At 37.1% G+C, this 18,774-nt stretch overlaps 2 protein-coding genes across 2 annotated transcripts; both read right to left on the bottom strand.

The window, feature by feature from the left end:
- Window positions 1-2,863: 2,863 nt before the first annotated feature.
- On the bottom strand, window positions 2,864-7,249 carry LOC147482788 (uncharacterized). Its single transcript, XM_086576683.1, has 3 exons — window positions 6,573-7,249; window positions 4,061-4,365; window positions 2,864-3,799 (listed from the first exon to the last, which is right to left on the bottom strand). The coding sequence occupies exons 1-3, from the start codon at window positions 7,247-7,249 to the stop codon at window positions 3,441-3,443; spliced, it is 1,341 nt and encodes a 446-aa protein (XP_086432809.1). The 3' UTR covers window positions 2,864-3,440.
- A 2,882-nt stretch (window positions 7,250-10,131) lies between these two features.
- Window positions 10,132-17,566, bottom strand: LOC147482787 (uncharacterized). The gene is made up of 2 exons (XM_086577883.1): window positions 16,258-17,566; window positions 10,132-10,387 (listed from the first exon to the last, which is right to left on the bottom strand). The coding sequence occupies exon 1, from the start codon at window positions 17,430-17,432 to the stop codon at window positions 16,266-16,268; it is 1,167 nt and encodes a 388-aa protein (XP_086434009.1). The 5' UTR covers window positions 17,433-17,566; the 3' UTR covers window positions 10,132-10,387; window positions 16,258-16,265.
- Window positions 17,567-18,774: the final 1,208 nt, after the last annotated feature.

The raw sequence follows: 18,774 nt of genomic DNA, 5'->3' as shown, positions 1-18,774 counted from the left end.
TTTATTTAGCTTGTTAACTATCAACTTTGATCTGTTTTTGTGTCTTGCATGATAAGTGTCCGTTAGGAAGTAAAACAAATCAAGACTTAGCATAAAAGCATTACTCATTAGTTTCCTAAATGAGCAAACTAAAGCTTGGTAATATATTCTAGAACTTAGGTTGGAACGAACCCCTACTCGAACTAGAAAAACCGAAAAATAGTGATTAAGTGATCATTGAGTTAGCAACGAAACGGATAAGGAACTTCAATTCTTTACACCGCAAAGTGTTAATATCAATAGCCTTGCAGAATATAATAAGATCATCTACATAGAGAAGGTGGGAGATAGATGGGTTATGAAGCTTAAGTTTTATGCCATGGATGAGATTTTGATGTTCTGCCTGAGCCAAGAGCCTAGAAATGGCTTCTGAAGCAAGAATAAACAAATAAGGGGATAAAAGATCCCCCTGCTTGATTCCTCTAAAGGGAAATACTTTGGACAAAAGGGATCTATTTAAGAGAACATTATATGTGACAGTGGAGATACAAGTCTTGATCAACTCTCTCCACTTTTCATAGAAACCCAACTGTTGGAATATATCTTCAATAAACTTCCATTCCAATCTGTCAAAAGTCTTGGCCATATCAAGTTTGACAGCCATCCAACCTTGTTTCTTTTTCTCCATCTTCTTCAAATTATGCAAAATTTCACTAGCCATGCTAGTAGTATCACCTATAGATCTACCCTTGATAAAAGCTCCTTGAAAAGGAGAGATGATCTTGTGAAACAAAGGCTTAAATATGTTTGCTAAAATTTTGGAAATGATCTTGTAGCTAAAGTTGCTAATGCTTATAGGCCTGAATTTGGAAATGTGATCTAGATTGATTATCTTTGGTATTAAGGTGATGAAAGTTTCATTGAGAGTGGGAGGGAGATCACCATAAACAAAAAAAAATTGAGCTGTTTGTATAACAGTATGAGAAATGATGTCCCAATACTGTTTGTAAAAAACACCCTGGAAGCCATTAGGCCCAGGTGATTTGAGGCTACTAAATTTTTTGACAACACTCCAAATCTCTGAAGTAGTTGGTATTCTAGTGAGTAGAGAATTCTCATTTTGAGTTACAATAGGTTTGAAAAGGTTTAAAATGATGGGATCAGGTATAGGATTGTCTGTATTGAACAGTTTTGTGAAGTATGAGTTTATAGTATTTCCAATATCTTTTCTGTCTTCCATCCAATCACCAGAGTCATCTATGATTCTGGTAATATGATTTTTCCTTCTTCTAAACACAATCGAGAGGTAGAAGAATTTGATATTTCTACCACCTTCTTTAACAGTTGAAACAAGTTTTTTGCTACCAGAAACTCTCTTCATGTTCTATAAGCCTCTCAAGCTCAACCCTAAAAGTTTCAGCAGTATTATAATTTTCCTCAGACATACTTGCATATATCAAGTTCCTCAGACCTTCCCACTGCCGATATTTAGGATATTTGAGTTCTTTTAAAGCCTGTATAAAAAGAGACGCGAAACAAAGCATTTCGCATTGCACACATATAGAGAGAGAGATACGAAACAGTAGTGTTCTCATCCGGACTACACGAAACGAAACAGTGGTGTTCTCTCATCCACAGTAGTGTTCTCATCCAGACTCTCTTAACAAAATAAAGTCAAGACCTACTAAAATTCACGTGAGCACTCCCACTTTGAGATATTTAACTTGCATAATGCCAAACTAAGATCACATTTTCAGCTGTGCAGGTCAACTCGCGTCGAAGTCTCGAGGAGGTACTAAGGCATGCAAACCCACATTTGGACAACCACCCGGACTCCCATCCAAACGTTTACCAAGAAAAATTAATCCCTCCAGCAAAACTAATGTCATGTCTCCTTGAGCGTACCTTCATAACACAAAGTAAACTATACTGTTTTCAGTTTTACTCGGAACTTTCAACTTATGTATAGTGTGCATCAGTGCCTAGCGTACTTAATGTCAGATATCATTGTATCGAACTCTTGATTACTAAAGATCTCTTGATTACTAAAGATGCAGATGATGGCGATAACTATTTTTCTTAATTCCAGACAGGAGCACCTGACGCAAGTCGGGGTTATAAATCCACGAACACAATCCTAACAAAGATTTGGGTTCACATGTTCGAACCTAGTGTAGCAAAAGCTGTGAAATTATTCACAATGATGTTTACTGTTCAATCCCTCCGCAGGTATAAAATGAAAGATTACCACAACACAGCCAAATCTACTGTGACCTAATGATATATCTCTACAACTATAACCTAATAGAAAGAACTGAGAATCATCATTGAAAAACTTCCTCCTGCACATACAGGACATTCAGAGTTTAATTACTTATCCACAAGATCAAAAGAGCACTATGCAAGTATGCAGTAACAGTTCATATGATGTTAGTACAGATGTTGGCAAAGAATTCTTGGAAGAATTTGTTCTTTCAACCTGCAAAACCCTAAACTTTTAACTCCCATTTATCATACAACTTTGCAAGCTATTCAACAAGTTTTCCACACATACGAGCTGCTATGCTCACTCTTACCAAAAGGACCAGAAAAGGAGAAGGCCGTCAAGCCATATGAGATGAATCATGTGTGGGTTACATGGACTACCATATACACTCCCAAAATGTGTGCAACAAATTTGCACTCACAAAAAACACCAAGGAACACAGTGATACACCTCTGAAATATAACATTTTAGTAGATCCTAAAACAGAACATTTCATATCTTTGTGGACTTCTATATGGCATAAATTTCCAGAAAAGTCTTCCCGTAAAAAGGTACTACGTGCTAAATCAGGCAGCTTCTTTAGCATTTGTTAAACCATATAAGGTTAAAGCTGATCACTATAAAACAAACAACAATAATGGCAAAAATTTACAAGTTCATTGTTACTCCATTAGCAAATAAAATTCAAAACTGGATCCTTAGGACCAAAACTTTGGCCACTAAACCCCAAGTTTGATCAGCACAAAAATGAAAAATCACTGATCGACAAATGGGAGCTCCCGATATCAGCTTTTACTTACTGTTAAATGCCAGGCATGCCATAACTAAAGACTGCAGAGTAAAATGTGGGAAATATTTCCCACAGAAGTGGCATAAAAGGTCTTGAAATGATGATTGCAAACTCCATGGCAAAGTTTGAGATAATAGACCACCTACACCAAGGACTTTGGGTTGCAACCCCTCCAACTCTTAATGCCCCTCCATGAATTTAAATTCTGGCACTCAAGTGTATTTACTAAATAATCTGAGGTCAAGCATTTAAAAAACATGGATTGTCCTTCTGTAGGCGATCTCATCTTAAACTTCATATCCACCAAATTTTGCTTTCATCTTTCCAAGTACCTTACCCTCCCACTTTTTACTTTTGCAATCTTTACCTAGGTACATGCAATGCAAAAGTGTCCCATCTACTCATCTAGTCAGTTTCGACAGGCGCATCTGCAATTGTCTGAATATCCTTCTTGCTCTTCACCACAGATCTCTTCTTAGTCTCAAACTCAAGTTTATCCAAGTCCTCAGAAATTCCCAAGTACCCGTATAGAACAAATTCCAGTTTGTCCACTTGAACCTCTCTAGATTCCTCGCCAATGTTACATTTGTTAGAACTGATCTGTTGGAACTCTTCCCTCCCGCGCTTCTTGTCAGCATAATACTTATGAAGCCTCTCTGCTTCTTGCAACCCAGAGAAGGTGGGCATGAACTTCACCACCATAATACTATGATTGGCAGGCTTCCCACGGCACACCTTAGTTGTTTCCAAACTAAATCCTATGTCTGCAAAGAAAAGGAGAGAATGCCATTGGCAGGAAGACTAGAGAAGACCAAAAAAGCCTCAAAAAGATGGAACAGTTAAAATCACTACATGAGGTCAATGTCCGACCAAAAATCCCTAGATGCGAACTGTCAACTAGAATGCAAATTTAAAATTTGAGCAGAGAGAATAGACACGGAACTATTTTTCTTTTTTTTGGTCCTGAATAAAATTTCTGAAAGATCAAGCAGTGACAAATGAAAGTCCAACTGAAACTTACATACCTCTTAGTATAGTTTGCATTTCTTCAACACTCACAAGCTTCCGATCATCTGGACTCTTGCTTCCAATGGAACTATTATGGACGATGACAACTGGAGGCCAGACAATAAGGTCCTCCTTCACAGCTAAAGCTTCCTCAATTGGTAACCCCTGGTGGACCCAGGTATTGCCAGGGACCACGACACTATTCCATCCCATTAAAACACAAAGTGCTTGATGGAGACCCAAATGATCTGCTCTCAGCCCAACCTTAAATGATGAGAAGGCATGTGATACTAAGCTGCGTGTGTCCACAAACTGATTTGGGCTGTACAATCAGGTAAAGTAGGAAACGTTAAGCACATAGAGAGAACAAAAGCATTAAAGAAAACAAACACCCAACAACAACAAAAGACAAAAATAAGAATGAAACTCCTCTCTGAAACACCACAAAAAAAGCACTCCTCTCGGACATGCAACTAATTAAGGTAAGGACTAGAAATAAACATAGCTTAGTACTGTCAACAAGAAATCAAGAAACCAAAGTAACTCCAAGGTCACTAAACATCAAAAGTGGAGCTTCAGATCTACCTAAACCAATTGCACAGAAGAAGACCACAATCTAAGTAACTCACATCCGTTAAAATACTACACAATAAAATTGTTTTACAACAAAACTGGTCGTAGGTCGTAACTAATCTGGCACAGAAGTATATAGTGAACTCTGTAGGAAATCATAAGTACTGTTTGAACCTATATGGGGTGATGAAAGTACAAATGACAAATTTGTATTATGCTCCCCTCCTTTTTTTCAGGACAAACTCTTCCTTCAATATTGATCTCTGCCGCATCAATAGTTTATTTTGGAGGAGCCGTTTCATCTATTCAAAAACTATGTTTATAGAGAAGAGAAACTCTTCTCTTCTTCTTCATAATCTTCCGTTTCATCTATTCAAAAACTATGTTTATAGAGGAGAGAAACTCTTCTCTTCTTCTTCTGAACAACGCCATCATTCTAAAACACTTAAGAGAGTTGTAAATTGCAATAAAGATTTTTTTTTTTTCTTCTTTTCACCATCTGGCTGAAGAGAGAGAATATTGAGAGAAAGGGAAAATATTTGACAATGCAATTGGGGTAAGAGTATGTAGATCTGGAGAGTATTGAGAGGCTAATAAATAAGGAAAATATGAAAAAATGATAAACTTATGGAAAAGTATATATGATTCTTTCAAGTTTCAACCTACATCACGAAATGAAGGTTCAATGCAAATAACGATCATAATCATGGTGCAGGATCTGCTACAACAAGCAATGATTAAGTAATTGACAGGTGTAAATCTACTACCAGTCCAGAATAAATAGCACATTGATCGGCATTAAAGCACCCAAAAGACATCAATACAGCATCTTCCATCAAAATTAAAGACCTAAAATAGAATTGACATGTTTAGTATAGAACTTCAGACGACATTTTCCCGAATGTTTAAAGGTGTTTCACGATTCTAATCCTAATAAGTTGCGATTATAATATGAATAATTGAAAGGAAGTATATGGTGCCATAGGTCCTTGTTAACAAATTGTAGTGTCCTAAATATTAAGTCATAACCTATGTTACATGGAGACGCCGAATTTTAAATATAATATAATCCGTGTCGGTCGGCCACACACGGATTATATGCGATATAATCACATTGTATGTGATATACCTCAACTTTTGACATTTCACCATGTCAGACACTTCGTATTCGTGTCGGATATGGACACAAGTGTCCATGTCAGTGTAACTTACGACATAACGTTCCATTCCAATTAAAGATGTCTGTCTGTAAATTAAAGCCCCTAAAAGACAATAATACACCATAGTATACAACTTTCCCCAGGAATCCATGATAGGAAAAAAATCATCACGCGTTTACGCCTTCCCGACCAGACAGCCCACACCTCCTCATCCACATAAGGTCAACCTTGGGTAAACCGTGCTTAATATCCATTCTTATCCATCTCCCGTAACCATAGGATATATTTGCACCATATGGTTTTTCCAACTTCCACACTGTTCCTTCCAGTGACAATGTCTTTGATTAAATCCACCAAACACTAAATGGTATGACCAGTTGATGATAACAGTAGTCGAATAATATAGATAACTATAAAACACTCTCCAACCTTAGCTTTCCTTGTAAGACTGACTTCCAATATACACAAAACTCTTTTACACAAATTTGTTAATTCAACGTCCCCAATATTATCCTCATTTCTTTGGATAGAAAAGGACGCTATGTCTTGTTTGTCCCACACTCCCACCTCAAAAGTTATCCAAAACTAATCACTCAAGCAATACTAGTCTTTCCAAATTCATGGTATCCAGAGAAAAAGTATCAAACAAAATCTTACAAGATCCTTAAATTCTTAAAACGGGTAGCTACTGGTACTCTCTTGAACAAAATATTGTGAATAGGATAAAGAAACTTGAGAATCAATAGCTATTAAAAGGTTATCCACTTTCAAAGTCATTGTGAGATAGAAAACAGACCTGCCACATACGTTGCACAGAAGACTACCAGGCTCTCCTTGCTCCTTGTATCTTCTTCGTTGAGCCGGGGTTTCATTCAACTGCTTAGAATATCGAAGGAAAGCTCTATGTACCAGATGCTTAAACTCCTCCGACTTTTCAGGTGGGTCAGCTTTTACAGGTAACGCCTTGCCTTCTGAAGCACCGGCAGTATCTTCATGCACTATGCTAAGCCGATCTTTTAAGCTTCTTTTCTGAGATTTGTTGGATTTATGAAGATCTTGTCTTCTCTCTAAAAGGTTTGGACCTTGCACATTTAGAGGAACTAGTGTCAACCGTTTTTTAATGCTCGGCCTTCCACCATTCAAGATACTGTGCTTAGTTGCACACCCTTGCCCATTTAAAGATAGACGTTGAGTGGCAGAAACTCTAACTTTCTTATACTGGAGGCGAGAGAATGCTGATTTTTTACGAGGTGGCTTTGACTTTTCACAAGATGGCAAAGCATTAACATCTTCTCCTGCCGACTGTTCGTCAACATTACTTAAATCTTGCACCTGCCTAGAGCTATTCCCACAGCTTGGGACAGTGATTCTAAGACCATGTATATTCATCTCCTCATCCGTACTATAGTTCCTTTTCTGCACCCTTACCGATGGGTCATACTTGTCTGCACCCTCTACCTCATGTATAGTCATCTCCTCTTCCTTACAATACCTCCTTTTCTGCACCCTTACCAATGGATCATATTTGTCCACGTCCTCTCCCTCATGTACACTCCTCTCCTCGTCTTTACTACACTTCCTTTTTGCATCCTTACCAACGGATAATATTTGTTCACTTCCTCTACCTCATGTATACTCCTCTCCCCGTCCTTACTACACTTCCTCTTCTGCACCCTTACCAACGGATCATATTTGTCCACTTCCTCGACCTCATGCATACTCTCCTCATCCTTACCATAGTTCCTTTTCTGCACCCTTGTCAATGGATCATATTTGTCCACGTCCCCTACCTCATGTATACTCCTCTCCTCATCCTTACTATACTTCCTTTTCTGCACCCCTGCAAATTGATCATATTTGTCCACCTCCTCTACCCTCGACCTTTGTGGAGGACTCGCATCGAGTCGATACATATCTGGATCATGTTCGGGTCTTGGTGGACTAATCAATCTTTCTTTGTAAAATGCATGACCTGCTTCCACTCCTAAACCATGACCTCGCATGGGTTGAGAATTTCCATGTTTCCCAGATACTCTTGCTCCAAACTCAAGATATTTACTCCCAGTACTCAATGGTTCCGCCTCCCGCACTCTAGCTAGCTTTCTATTCATGTTAGGGTAGCTTGAGACTGGTTCTTCTTGCAAAGACTGGTTGTCCCTCATACTGCCATCCGCCGGTCTTCCATGAGAGCCTTTTGTATCATAAAATGTGTTTTCAACCAGATCCACAGAATGTTTCCTGGATGGTACACAGTCTTCTTGAGTACTTGGTTGCATTTTTCTGAATACTTCATCAGAGTGATAACCCGGATAATCCTTCTCCCTCCTCACAGTTGCATAATCTCGATTCTCCCCACTATATGAACCCTGCGAGTAGGACACATTGTTTTGGTATCTTGCAGAGTCCATAGTTCGAGCCCCATTGTATTCATCCTTTTGATATGCTGATGACGGGATTTGTAAAGCCTTGGACTGAGACATTCCAATGGTAGGATACGCAACATTCCTCGAAGAAAACACTGATTTTTCGTCTCTTGTTGCATTCAAGCGGTTTCTGTAACGAAGATCATCATCACCCTTGTGAAAGTTCCCCGATGATGACGATGACAAAAAGTTTCGACCGTGTGAATTCAAACCGCCCATTTCATTCGATGGTAATCCATTGTAAGTCCGAGTAACACCATCAACAAACATACCACGTCCACTCACACCCGAAGAACCACCACCACTACCATTATACTTCAAACTAGGCTGAGCCACTGAATATTTCTCCCGTCGGTAATCATTCAAAGGAGTGCCTCTACGCATAAACCCCTCCTCATGTGGTGGTTTCCTTGATTTCAACAAATGATCTCGTAAAACATACTCTCTCCTCTCACTTGAACTACTCCTTCTATTACTCCTCGTATCGCGACGAGGACTCAAACTCCTCAACGAGCCCCGTTGCAACTGCCTCCTCTCTCCATATGATTCATAATGTCTTTCATTAGTTACCCGCCTCTTCGGTGACCGGGACCGGTACCGACCTTTACCAAATCCCCTAGGTCTCATAATAGTTAAAAATAGTCAACGCAAGAAATTCAAGATGTGGGGGAATGGAAATAAGGAAACATATATATATATATATATATATATGAACCCTAGGAATAATTATAGTTAATATTAATACTAGTAGGAAAAGTAATAATAAAGTTGAAAGCTTTTTATTCTTTTACTCTAACCTTGATTGCATGAGAACCCATTATCAGAATCTTATTGTGAATCTCTCTGAGAGAGAGAGCGGGAGAAAGATAAAAAAGATAGAGGCCGACGAAGATTACCTTTTTTTTTCTTCTCGTTAGTTACTTTTTCGGTATGGTTGGAATATCGGGAGTTATTTGAGATTTATTTCAAAGTTTCAAACCCACTCCATTTCCCAAAGGCCCATTGGGCCCAACCAAGAGATGACAAAGGGACGGAGAATCTTGCGGTAGATTTTAACGGGGTGTTAGATTTGCCTGTGTTTTTGCCATTGTTATTTTGTAAAGGTATCCCTTCTTTTCGCAAGTGAAGTTGTGCAAATGCAAATGAGCAAATCCATGTCTTGTTCATACAATTTTGTGCTCCCTAGACACGATTTCTATGAACACACGACTTAAAACCTAATCATGCAATTAATTTAGATTGTGATTTAGTTCAAGACCCATATAAATTTTGCACTACGAGAAGTACATATAAAAAGCTAGACAGACTTAAACCAGTTGAGGTAATTACAAGAAAGCTTACAAAAAACGTTCAGAAACTCGTACGTAATACTTTATGCAACACAAAGTCTTACTTTGTCATCTCTCTCTTCACGTCTTTCATCCAAAAGGAAACAAAACAAATACATGCCCCTTGTCCATTTAGAACCTTTCACATGCTTCGACCGCTACCTTGCGGCATTCAGATTAAGAACAGAAAATTCAATGCTGGGATCTGAGTTACATATCATCACTAGCAGCAGTAGTAGAACACTCCACACTTCACACCACTAGTAACCAGCAGCAGCAGTCACCACCACACCCAGCATCAGCATGTAGTCACCCAGCAACAGCAGGTAGTCACCACCACACCACTAGTCCAGCACACTCAACACACTACCACCACCACCTGCCAGCACACACTCACATACACACTACCAGCCGACACACACCACCTCCCATCACTCTCTCCATGGAACCTCATACTAACACACCCACATACACTACGCAACATACACACAATAAAATATCATCCATAATTACTTGCAATAATTATAAGCGTCACTCGACATAGTGCCAGTTACGTTGTTTATAATGCAAACAATTAATAATCCATGATATTGCAATTCACATGTATAAAATAACATCAACAACATAATATATATCCCAAAGATCAATAAAGTAATATCCGAAGGAAATTTAACACCACATTATCAGTTAATCACCACAATATCCAAAATAAACTTAGTAATACTCAAAACATAAACAAGTAACAAGTTCGCCTCAAAACCCTACTTAGTGTAGCTTCCTAACCAACCAAGAAGCCTTCGCAACCACCAGATGAGCTTTAGAACCATCACCCCCACCTCCCTGGATATGCTCCCCATCATCTAAACAAGTAAAAGAAACAACAGCTAATTTCAAAACAAGTTATACAAAAAAAAAAAAAAATTATATTTACTTCAAACCAACTAACCTTTCAAATAGGATACCAAAGCCACTAGCCTCATTTGCACGTATGTAGGGGTGGCAGTTTTGTACATGACCCGCTAACCCGACACGAAATTAGCGGGTTTGGGTTGGAAAAAAAGGCTTTTGGGTCATTTAAGGGTTGACCCGCCAAACTCGTCAAATAAATGGGTTGGGTTAGGGTCACACATGTTGACCCGGATAACCCGTTAGTATACCCGATTAGTTCCCGAGTCCAATGGGTTGGGTTATCAACCCGTGACCTGTATGACCTGTTTTAAGTCCTTAAACATATATGTTTCCGAATTTTATTAAATCTCATAATCCCAATTACCTAAAAGAAAATACTAAAACGAAAAATGATCAACTAGATTTAGAAGGATAAGCTAAGCAATCCAAAGATATAGAATATTATAGATTCATTCAATAAAATATATTATCACGTACATTAACATTGAACCCTTACCCTAGTCTCAATTATATAAAGAGAACAATGAAGCCGTCAAAGTCACAATAATATTTGCATTTATTTAATAATAGGTTTGCCCACAAGGTAGCAAAGTGGATAAACTGGACATGCATGGTTGTTGTTTCTAGTTTGGTTATGTTTTTTGTTTGGCTAACAAGTTGTTTCACTTGTTTGGTTCAGGCGTTCAGCAGATGCATGTGCTTCAACAACTCTGCGCACTTTTGCAAGTTCTTTTATTATTTAGATTAATAAATATTCTTTATCCAAAAAAAAAAAGAACTTACGGGTTATCTGTTAACCCGATCCAAAATTGACCCGCTGGCTTAGCGGGTCACCTGTTGGATAACCCGTTACATATGCGGGTTGGGTTTTGGGTTTGACAAACTTGACACGATTAGTAATTGGGTCGGGTTTGGGTTTGCTCTCCTAACACGTGACCCGAGTATGACACGACACGAACCCGACCCAACACGACCCATTGCCACCCCTACACGTATGTCATCTAACCAAGCACGCTTCATTGATTTCAACCTTGATCTTACATTGTCAACTTCAAGACTCATTCCAAGCCGTTTATTGATTTCATTAGCAGCATGCTTTAAACTTTCTGACCTCCACCCATTTTCAGCCTTCCTTCCCCCAGTAGCTAACTCCTCCGACAACACCTCTATCAAGATAGCTTCCATATCGGGATACCATCTAACTCAGGTAGATCTCATTTTTTCACCCTCTTTCCGTTTTCCATTGCCCTCATCCATCTTTACATTCACACCACCACTCAAAGAATTCATATCACCACCTACTACGCCTAGTTTGAAACAAACACATAACGAAAAATCCATACTTATTCAACTCCCAATGACATGTTGGAACATACTAAACAATCATATCAACTTTATAAAGAAACAGTAGCACACAATATATATATATATATACAATCCAATATCCACTTCATTCAATAACCAATCGTGCACACCTGACAATAAGCAATCTTGCTTATTCAATTATTTGTCTCTCTTTTGGTCGTATTCAATTATTTTTAAAAGAAATCTTGCTCTTTTTAGTATAGGAAGTAGAATCTGTATAGTCTTCATCGACATAGGAACAAACTACGACATATGAAGCTTAACTCAAAAGCATAATATCAAAATAGATTCAAGTCCATCACATCCTTAAAAAGTTAAAATGAAAAGTTTCTCCCCTATGCACTCCACAACTAACTAGCTAACAGGTGATTCAAATGTCAAATGCTCGCCACAAAAACAATGGACGGTTTTCGAAAAGAACTAAAAAGTGAATTTAAACAGCCAAATCTCACATCAAAGCATGACTATCATGTGTATCAGTAGCAATGAAATTTGACAAAGTCAAAAACTCAAAACACGTTAAGTAGTTCATCTCCAAAACATATTCAAGCACATTTAATCACCATATATACTTTGGTTCTTTATAAATTCTTGTTGTCCCGTCAACAAACTTTCTAGTATACCCCCAATTTTTTATATCAAATAAATCTGCTAAAAGAAATTCAGGAAGAGAAAAAATTATCCACAAAATGGAAATTTCATAATGTATTCCATCACAAACTCGAAGATACAATGTTGTCAACTCTTGAATCGAAAAGCGGAATTTTTCCATTTTACCAATTAAATCGATCGAATCGTAAATCGTTGATTCAAGCCATTTTATATATATTGTAAATTTTTATATATATAAATATACCATAAGAAAATTACTAATCACCCTAAGAGAAATCCCCAAATCTCCATTCCACACTAATAATACTCTAATTTTCAAATTTCCATGGAGATATAATGGTTTAAATTTCTAAAAAAAAAGTTGAAATTTTGTTGAAATTGGTCTAATTTTCGAATAAAATATGGGCTAAAATTATAAAATTATATGGACTGAAAATAAGACTGACCCATGACCCGTGTCTTATAAAATTAGACCGACCCGTTTTGTTAAAACAAAAAAAAAAAAAGGAAGGAGGAGAGTTGCTTGAAAAAAAGAAAAACTTGGTAGAAGTAGAATTAGAAGAAGAAGAAGAAAATGAGAAGAATGAAGACTTATTTAAGTTCTTTGATTTCTTTATCTTTTTCTCTTCTTTTTCTTCTTCGTTCTTGATTTATCTTTATTCTTTGTCTTTTGAATCGTTGAATCGTTATTATTTCCGATTCCTACGATTTTGCGATGTGAATCCCGATTTTGTAACGATTTACGGTATTAACGATTTGTTGGTACGATTTTGATCTTTTTGATTACGACTCGACTTGAGTCGTACGATTCAAGTCGAGAATCGTACGACTTTGATAACACTGAGTAGATATGAAAAGAGATTTAACCATTAGAGTGAAATTGATAGAATTCTATTCCAATTAGGTCAATAAAACACAAACACGAATTTCAGATTAACCAATTGACCTTTGTTTATGTTAACATACAATATCATATATCGTTACATCCAAAACAATCGACATAAGTTAACTGTGAGGAGAGGAAAGAGAGAAGAGAATGAAAAAAATGAGAGAAGAGAACGAAAGAGAGGATACCTATCCAGACCGTGCTTGAGGGAGTGAATGTGCGAGGGAGATGAGAGTGAGCGATGGTGGCAAATTTTTCTTCACCTAGTAGGAAAATTTCGACTGGCAAAAGAGTTTAGGGGGGGAGGTGGATTCTATTTTCCCACTTCTAGTGGGAAAATTTCGTTTGCCGGCAAATAGATAATAGTGTTTGCCAGTGTCCTTAAATGCACCCAAACACTGGCAAATGGTGCATCTAGTGGGAAAATAAAATTTGTCACTCCCATTTGCCACTAAACAAACACAACCTAAGTTCCGGGGGTACGATACACAAATTCTATAGCACAAGATCTACTTTTAGGCTTCACCAAGATTTCCAACTACTTACCATAAATTGGTGTAAGGAGAATGATATCAAAGAGATTTCTGAATATGTCATAGGTCTGAAAGGAGTTGCATTTTGACTGGAGAATAAAGATGGGAGGGCCTATACTGGTCAGTGTCACCGACCAGCCATTTGTACTTGACAGAGTATAACAGGAATCCTGCTGATAGCAGAACCACTAATTGCACACTATAATCACTATCAAATAATTAGTTCAAGTTAAACATTATTAATCTCGAGTCAAGACAACCTTCACAGCCAATAGAATCCAGTTCATTAAAGAGAGCAGTACTCATGTTAAATTCTTGCTTAAAGAACCATATATTGCAATAGCTTTTTAAGCATGATTCTCAAATACAAAAACTCAAAGTATAGGAGGGGGGATAAAATGCACAGTTCATAGATAAAATGCACAGTTCATATCTTATTTCCTACCATGTAAAACTCTACAACATCTTTATCCCTCCTAATTGTTCAAACCAACCAGGTATTTTCAGACCTTTGATATACCGTGGTAGATTCGTTTAAATATTCCTTGAACTTGGGTATAACTATCTTCAATAATTCCATATCACTTACTGCCAACATCCTACATATTCCAGTCCCACGTTCTTTCTCATCCAGACCCATTGAAATTAAAATTTAGAGACCAAAACCCTTGGAGAAAACCCTATCCTCCATGTTAATAACAAAAACTATGGGTATTTAACAATTAGTGACAGTCTAGTAACCCAATTGTTAACAAGGAAATTCAAAACCTGCACCATTATTGTTACTCTTTTTTCCCCCAGAGGCCACCATAATATGAGGATGCTTCCTGCATTCCCTGCGAATCTCACCCTCCCACATCCTAAAACCACCAAGTTATCGCCCCTTCTTAATTTTCTCAACAACACGTCTACGAATTGTTCTAACACACACCAAAAGGATTAGGCAGAGAACCGGGTAAGTAACAACAAGAACACATAGCAAAGTGTCAACCACGAAGTATCAAAAAGGAGAACACGAAGTATCCATCATACATATATACTGTAGTATGTAAACACAACCAAAGTCCTAAACTAATGAGTAAAAAAGTTAACACTTCCTAAAACCACCAAGTTAACAAACCCACTTAATTTTCTTAACAAGACATGTCTACAAATTGCAACAAACACAGATCTAAAGGATTAGGCAGAGAACCAAGTAACAAAAAGAAAAAGTAGCAAAGTGTGGAACACGAAGTATCCATTAGATGAATTATCAAAAAATAAATAAAAAATAAAAGAAGTATCCATTAGACATAGGTATGTAAACACAAATAAAGTCCTAACTGAATGAGTATAAGAAGGTCCACATGTTACCAATCAGCAGAAATTGTTTGACAATAGATAAATATTTGTAAAAAGGATGCATGTTAGGAAATGGGGAGAAGCTCTAGACTGCACTTAGGCGGACCACAAATCCCTAAAGTCAACCAGACTACAGTCTCCGCTGTGCAAATTGTGTTTGGATTGATACATTGATAGTGTGTACAAATTAGTTATCAGATGAAATTTGTTACCTCTGCATTCCAGCACATTATCATTTCTGTCCATAAATTTGCAAATATATGCAGCCTCTCCATTGATAGAGCTACCTCAAGGATTAGTCGAAAATGGAGGTGCTCATTTGCTAAACAGGTCAGGCCAGGGGCCTATAACCAGAATTACTTGATTTCCTTAAGAAACTTGAATTAGGTTTGTGTCAGGTGAATTAATAACTTGAGAGTGAGATCATTCGCCTCCTTAACAGTGGTTATAAGCATAGTGACAAATCCATTAACGATGGATAAATGTATACTTAAAATTCCAAAGCATCACTAAACCAATGGAACTCTGTCAATTAGCAGGGAGTTATTAGAGATAGAATTCTACCTTATTACAGATAGAAGTCTACCAGAGTTTACATAAAGCAGCATAAATTACTAAAATTAGATCATCAAAGCCCCATTTAGGTAGCAATACTCTGACACTAGGATCTATTTCATCATATATATTAGGCTTATTAGCAAAACTTTGACAGTACAAAGTACAATCACCAACAGGTGTGTCCATTGCTTCAAAATCCTTTGGAAAAAAAAATGTTACAATTCACAAAACAACCTCAACAACTTTCATGTTTGCAAAATAAGGAATCTTTAATTCAAGAATGATTGTGGGGCATTCTTATCATCCACCATCATGGAGACCCAAAATATGGAGATGGCTATGTGACTGAATCCAAGAGACGGATCTTTGCACAATTGTTTCAGCTGAGATGTCTAAATGGTCTACAATCTACACACTTATCCATCTAAGTGGTAGATTTAAGACTCATACATAAAAGGGAGTAAGTACTATAAGGAGAGCATAAAATATTTTCATTTTTAACTACCAAAGAGGTTCAAGTTCATACCATCATATCTAGTTAGTAGTAGCAGCAGCTTGTAGTAGATCATTCCTCTTTCCTTGGTAAGCATCTATCAGCTCCGGAGTCAATTCCACAAACCTTGTCACAAACTTCTGGAAGAATTTCTTTTCAGGCAAATCTAAGTATGTACTTAACTTGCAACCTTTCTCAACAAGACCATTTGAAATTAACACTTTGACTACTGATAATCTTGGAGCAATCCTCTTCTCCAAGCTATAACATAGAGTAGTTGGTCGTTTGATAATTACTAATGGATCATAGCCCATTTCGTTCACAAGAAACCTCATGGTTCCCATTATCTTCTTCTCAGATAACAACATAGAGATAGGATTACTTCTGAATACCATATGAATATCCTCGTCAGAACAACCACACCTCTTATAAACTTCGACTTTCGCTTCCCATGATGATTTGCTCAAGCTTAGCATTACAATAATTGCTCTAACAAAGATATCCTTTGAAGGGTCAAACTTCATTTTCTTAACTTCCTCGACAACCTCAAAGAACCTAGGCGATCTAATAAACACAGTCGGTTTTACTACTAATAGCTTGGAAATATTGTATTCAGGTATGCCGTGAGTTCGCAAGATAGCAATATTGCGTACAAGCTTCTTTTGAGCATATGGTATAAGAATATCCAATGCGCGTTTGATTGCAGTTACAGCATTACTTAGTGTAGGAACCATACTCTTAATGAAACCGAACGATGGTATAATAGTCTTGCATAAACTGCTTTGCAAGACGAGTGGGTTATTGGCAAGGGCCTTGGCGAGTTCATGACCAGATAGGCCTATAGAATTGAAGAAATCAAGTATGGGTCTAAGGGTATTATCCGCGTCGTAAAGGAGAAGTAAGGGGCGCTTTTGGATGATTTTGGAAATGTGGGTGTTGGTAATACCATAGTTTTTAAAGAGGGAGAGTACTGAGTCTGGTTTTGTGGAGGTTTTAAAGTGTAATTTGTTAGATATAGAAATAGCCTTTTCTAATGACAATCCACATGAATTGACGAGGTAAGAGACTGTGAAGGAGTACTCCTTGTCAATCTTATTAGCAGCAGATGTAAAGGGTCTATCTTTATTATACAACAGACACTTTGCTCTATCTAGTCTTCTGATAAAACGAAACATTGATGAGCGAGAGAAAGTAATAAATAATAGCATTTGAAGGAAAACTCGAGGCTTGTTAAACTAGTAATAAGAAGAAGAAGAAATCGAGAGCGCAAACAGTTTGAAGCTTGAATTTCAACCAAGTCCTCAAACCAATTTCACCCAGTGGGAGTGGGGAGTGGCCTCTCAATGACATTTTGTACCACGTACAAATTAGGGCTGTTGCTGTTCAACCAAAAACCGGAACCGTGAAACCAAGCCAAACCGAACCAAAGCCGGACACTTTTTACAGTTTCTGAAATCTCCAGCAGCAGGTTCGGTCTTTGGAACCAATATTTTTTGTTTTCGGTTTGTTTGGAGGAAATGCTAGGGAAAGAAAATGAAAGGAAAAGAGGTATGATTCACTTTTTCTATAGTTTTTTTTTGTTGTTTGTTTGCCCATGGAAAAGTTTGTTTGTTTGTCCGTGCATAAACAAAACTAGGGAAATAGAAATAGTTTTGAGTTTATGGTCCAGACCTAACATTTTAAGAAAAGAAAAGGAAAAAAAAAAAAAAAATATATATATATATATATATATATATAGACACAATTTACTTTACTTTTTTCACAAGTTACCAAATAGACACAATTTTTAAAGAATAATCTTAAATACACTCTCCATTTCTAAGAGGGCACTCTCCATTTCTAAGAGGGCACTCTCCGACCCGAAATTTGTTATTACATTTATGTCCCAACTTAAAACCCATATTTTCTAAGAGGGCACTCCCCATAAAAAATAGTGGTAACCTCCTATTGCCCTTAACTAACTAGTTTGCACTATGCAACTCTATACACTATCAAAATATATTCTCCTTCCCCAATTATCTACATCCAATTCAATTTTCCTTGACTCAACTCAACTCAATTTTTCTCTTCTTCTCAACTCTCAATATCTCTATATTTTAACTCTCAAATGGAGTGTGTATCATTATCCAACTCTCAAATAAACGATTTATCGCAATACAAATACACACATCTCAATGTCGAATAAATTGAAGATTATATGATGTTAGAATAATCAATTAAACATGAAAATAAATAAATTGGAGATTAATGGAATTGAAACTAAATGAATTATGATAATTTGAATCTTAGATTTCAAAATAAATTTTGTGTAATCTTGATGTATGTGCTATTTTGATGAACGGTAACACATTGTCGTAAAATACCATAAACCACGGTAACGGGTTGCTGAAACATAACCATAAATTACAGTGTCGGGTTATCATTTACCAAGTAAAGATACAACAAATAGACACCGAAAATTCGTAAACCATTCGGTATCTTGTTGCTGTGTTGTCAAATTCCAATATTTAAATATTTCATCATCTATTTGATAATAATTTTATTAATAAT

The sequence above is a fragment of the Coptis chinensis genome, chromosome 8 (assembly GCF_015680905.1).
Source record: "Coptis chinensis isolate HL-2020 chromosome 8, ASM1568090v1, whole genome shotgun sequence".
Taxonomy (NCBI): Eukaryota; Viridiplantae; Streptophyta; class Magnoliopsida; order Ranunculales; family Ranunculaceae; genus Coptis; species Coptis chinensis.
The sequence above is the reverse complement of the archived record's forward strand: the minus strand, read 5'-3'. Positions and strand labels throughout refer to the sequence as shown.

Coding starts and splice junctions, on each gene's coding strand:
- LOC147482788 (XM_086576683.1), bottom strand. CDS start 7,249: ATGACTATACATGAGGTAGAGGGTGCAGACAAGTATGACCCATCGGTA. Junction 4,366..6,572: donor CTGTGCAACGTATGTGGCAG/GTCTGTTTTCTA, acceptor CTGATTGTACAG/CCCAAATCAGTTTGTGGACA. Junction 3,800..4,060: donor AATGCAAACTATACTAAGAG/GTATGTAAGTTT, acceptor TTTTCTTTGCAG/ACATAGGATTTAGTTTGGAA.
- LOC147482787 (XM_086577883.1), bottom strand. CDS start 17,432: ATGCTATTATTTATTACTTTCTCTCGCTCATCAATGTTTCGTTTTATC.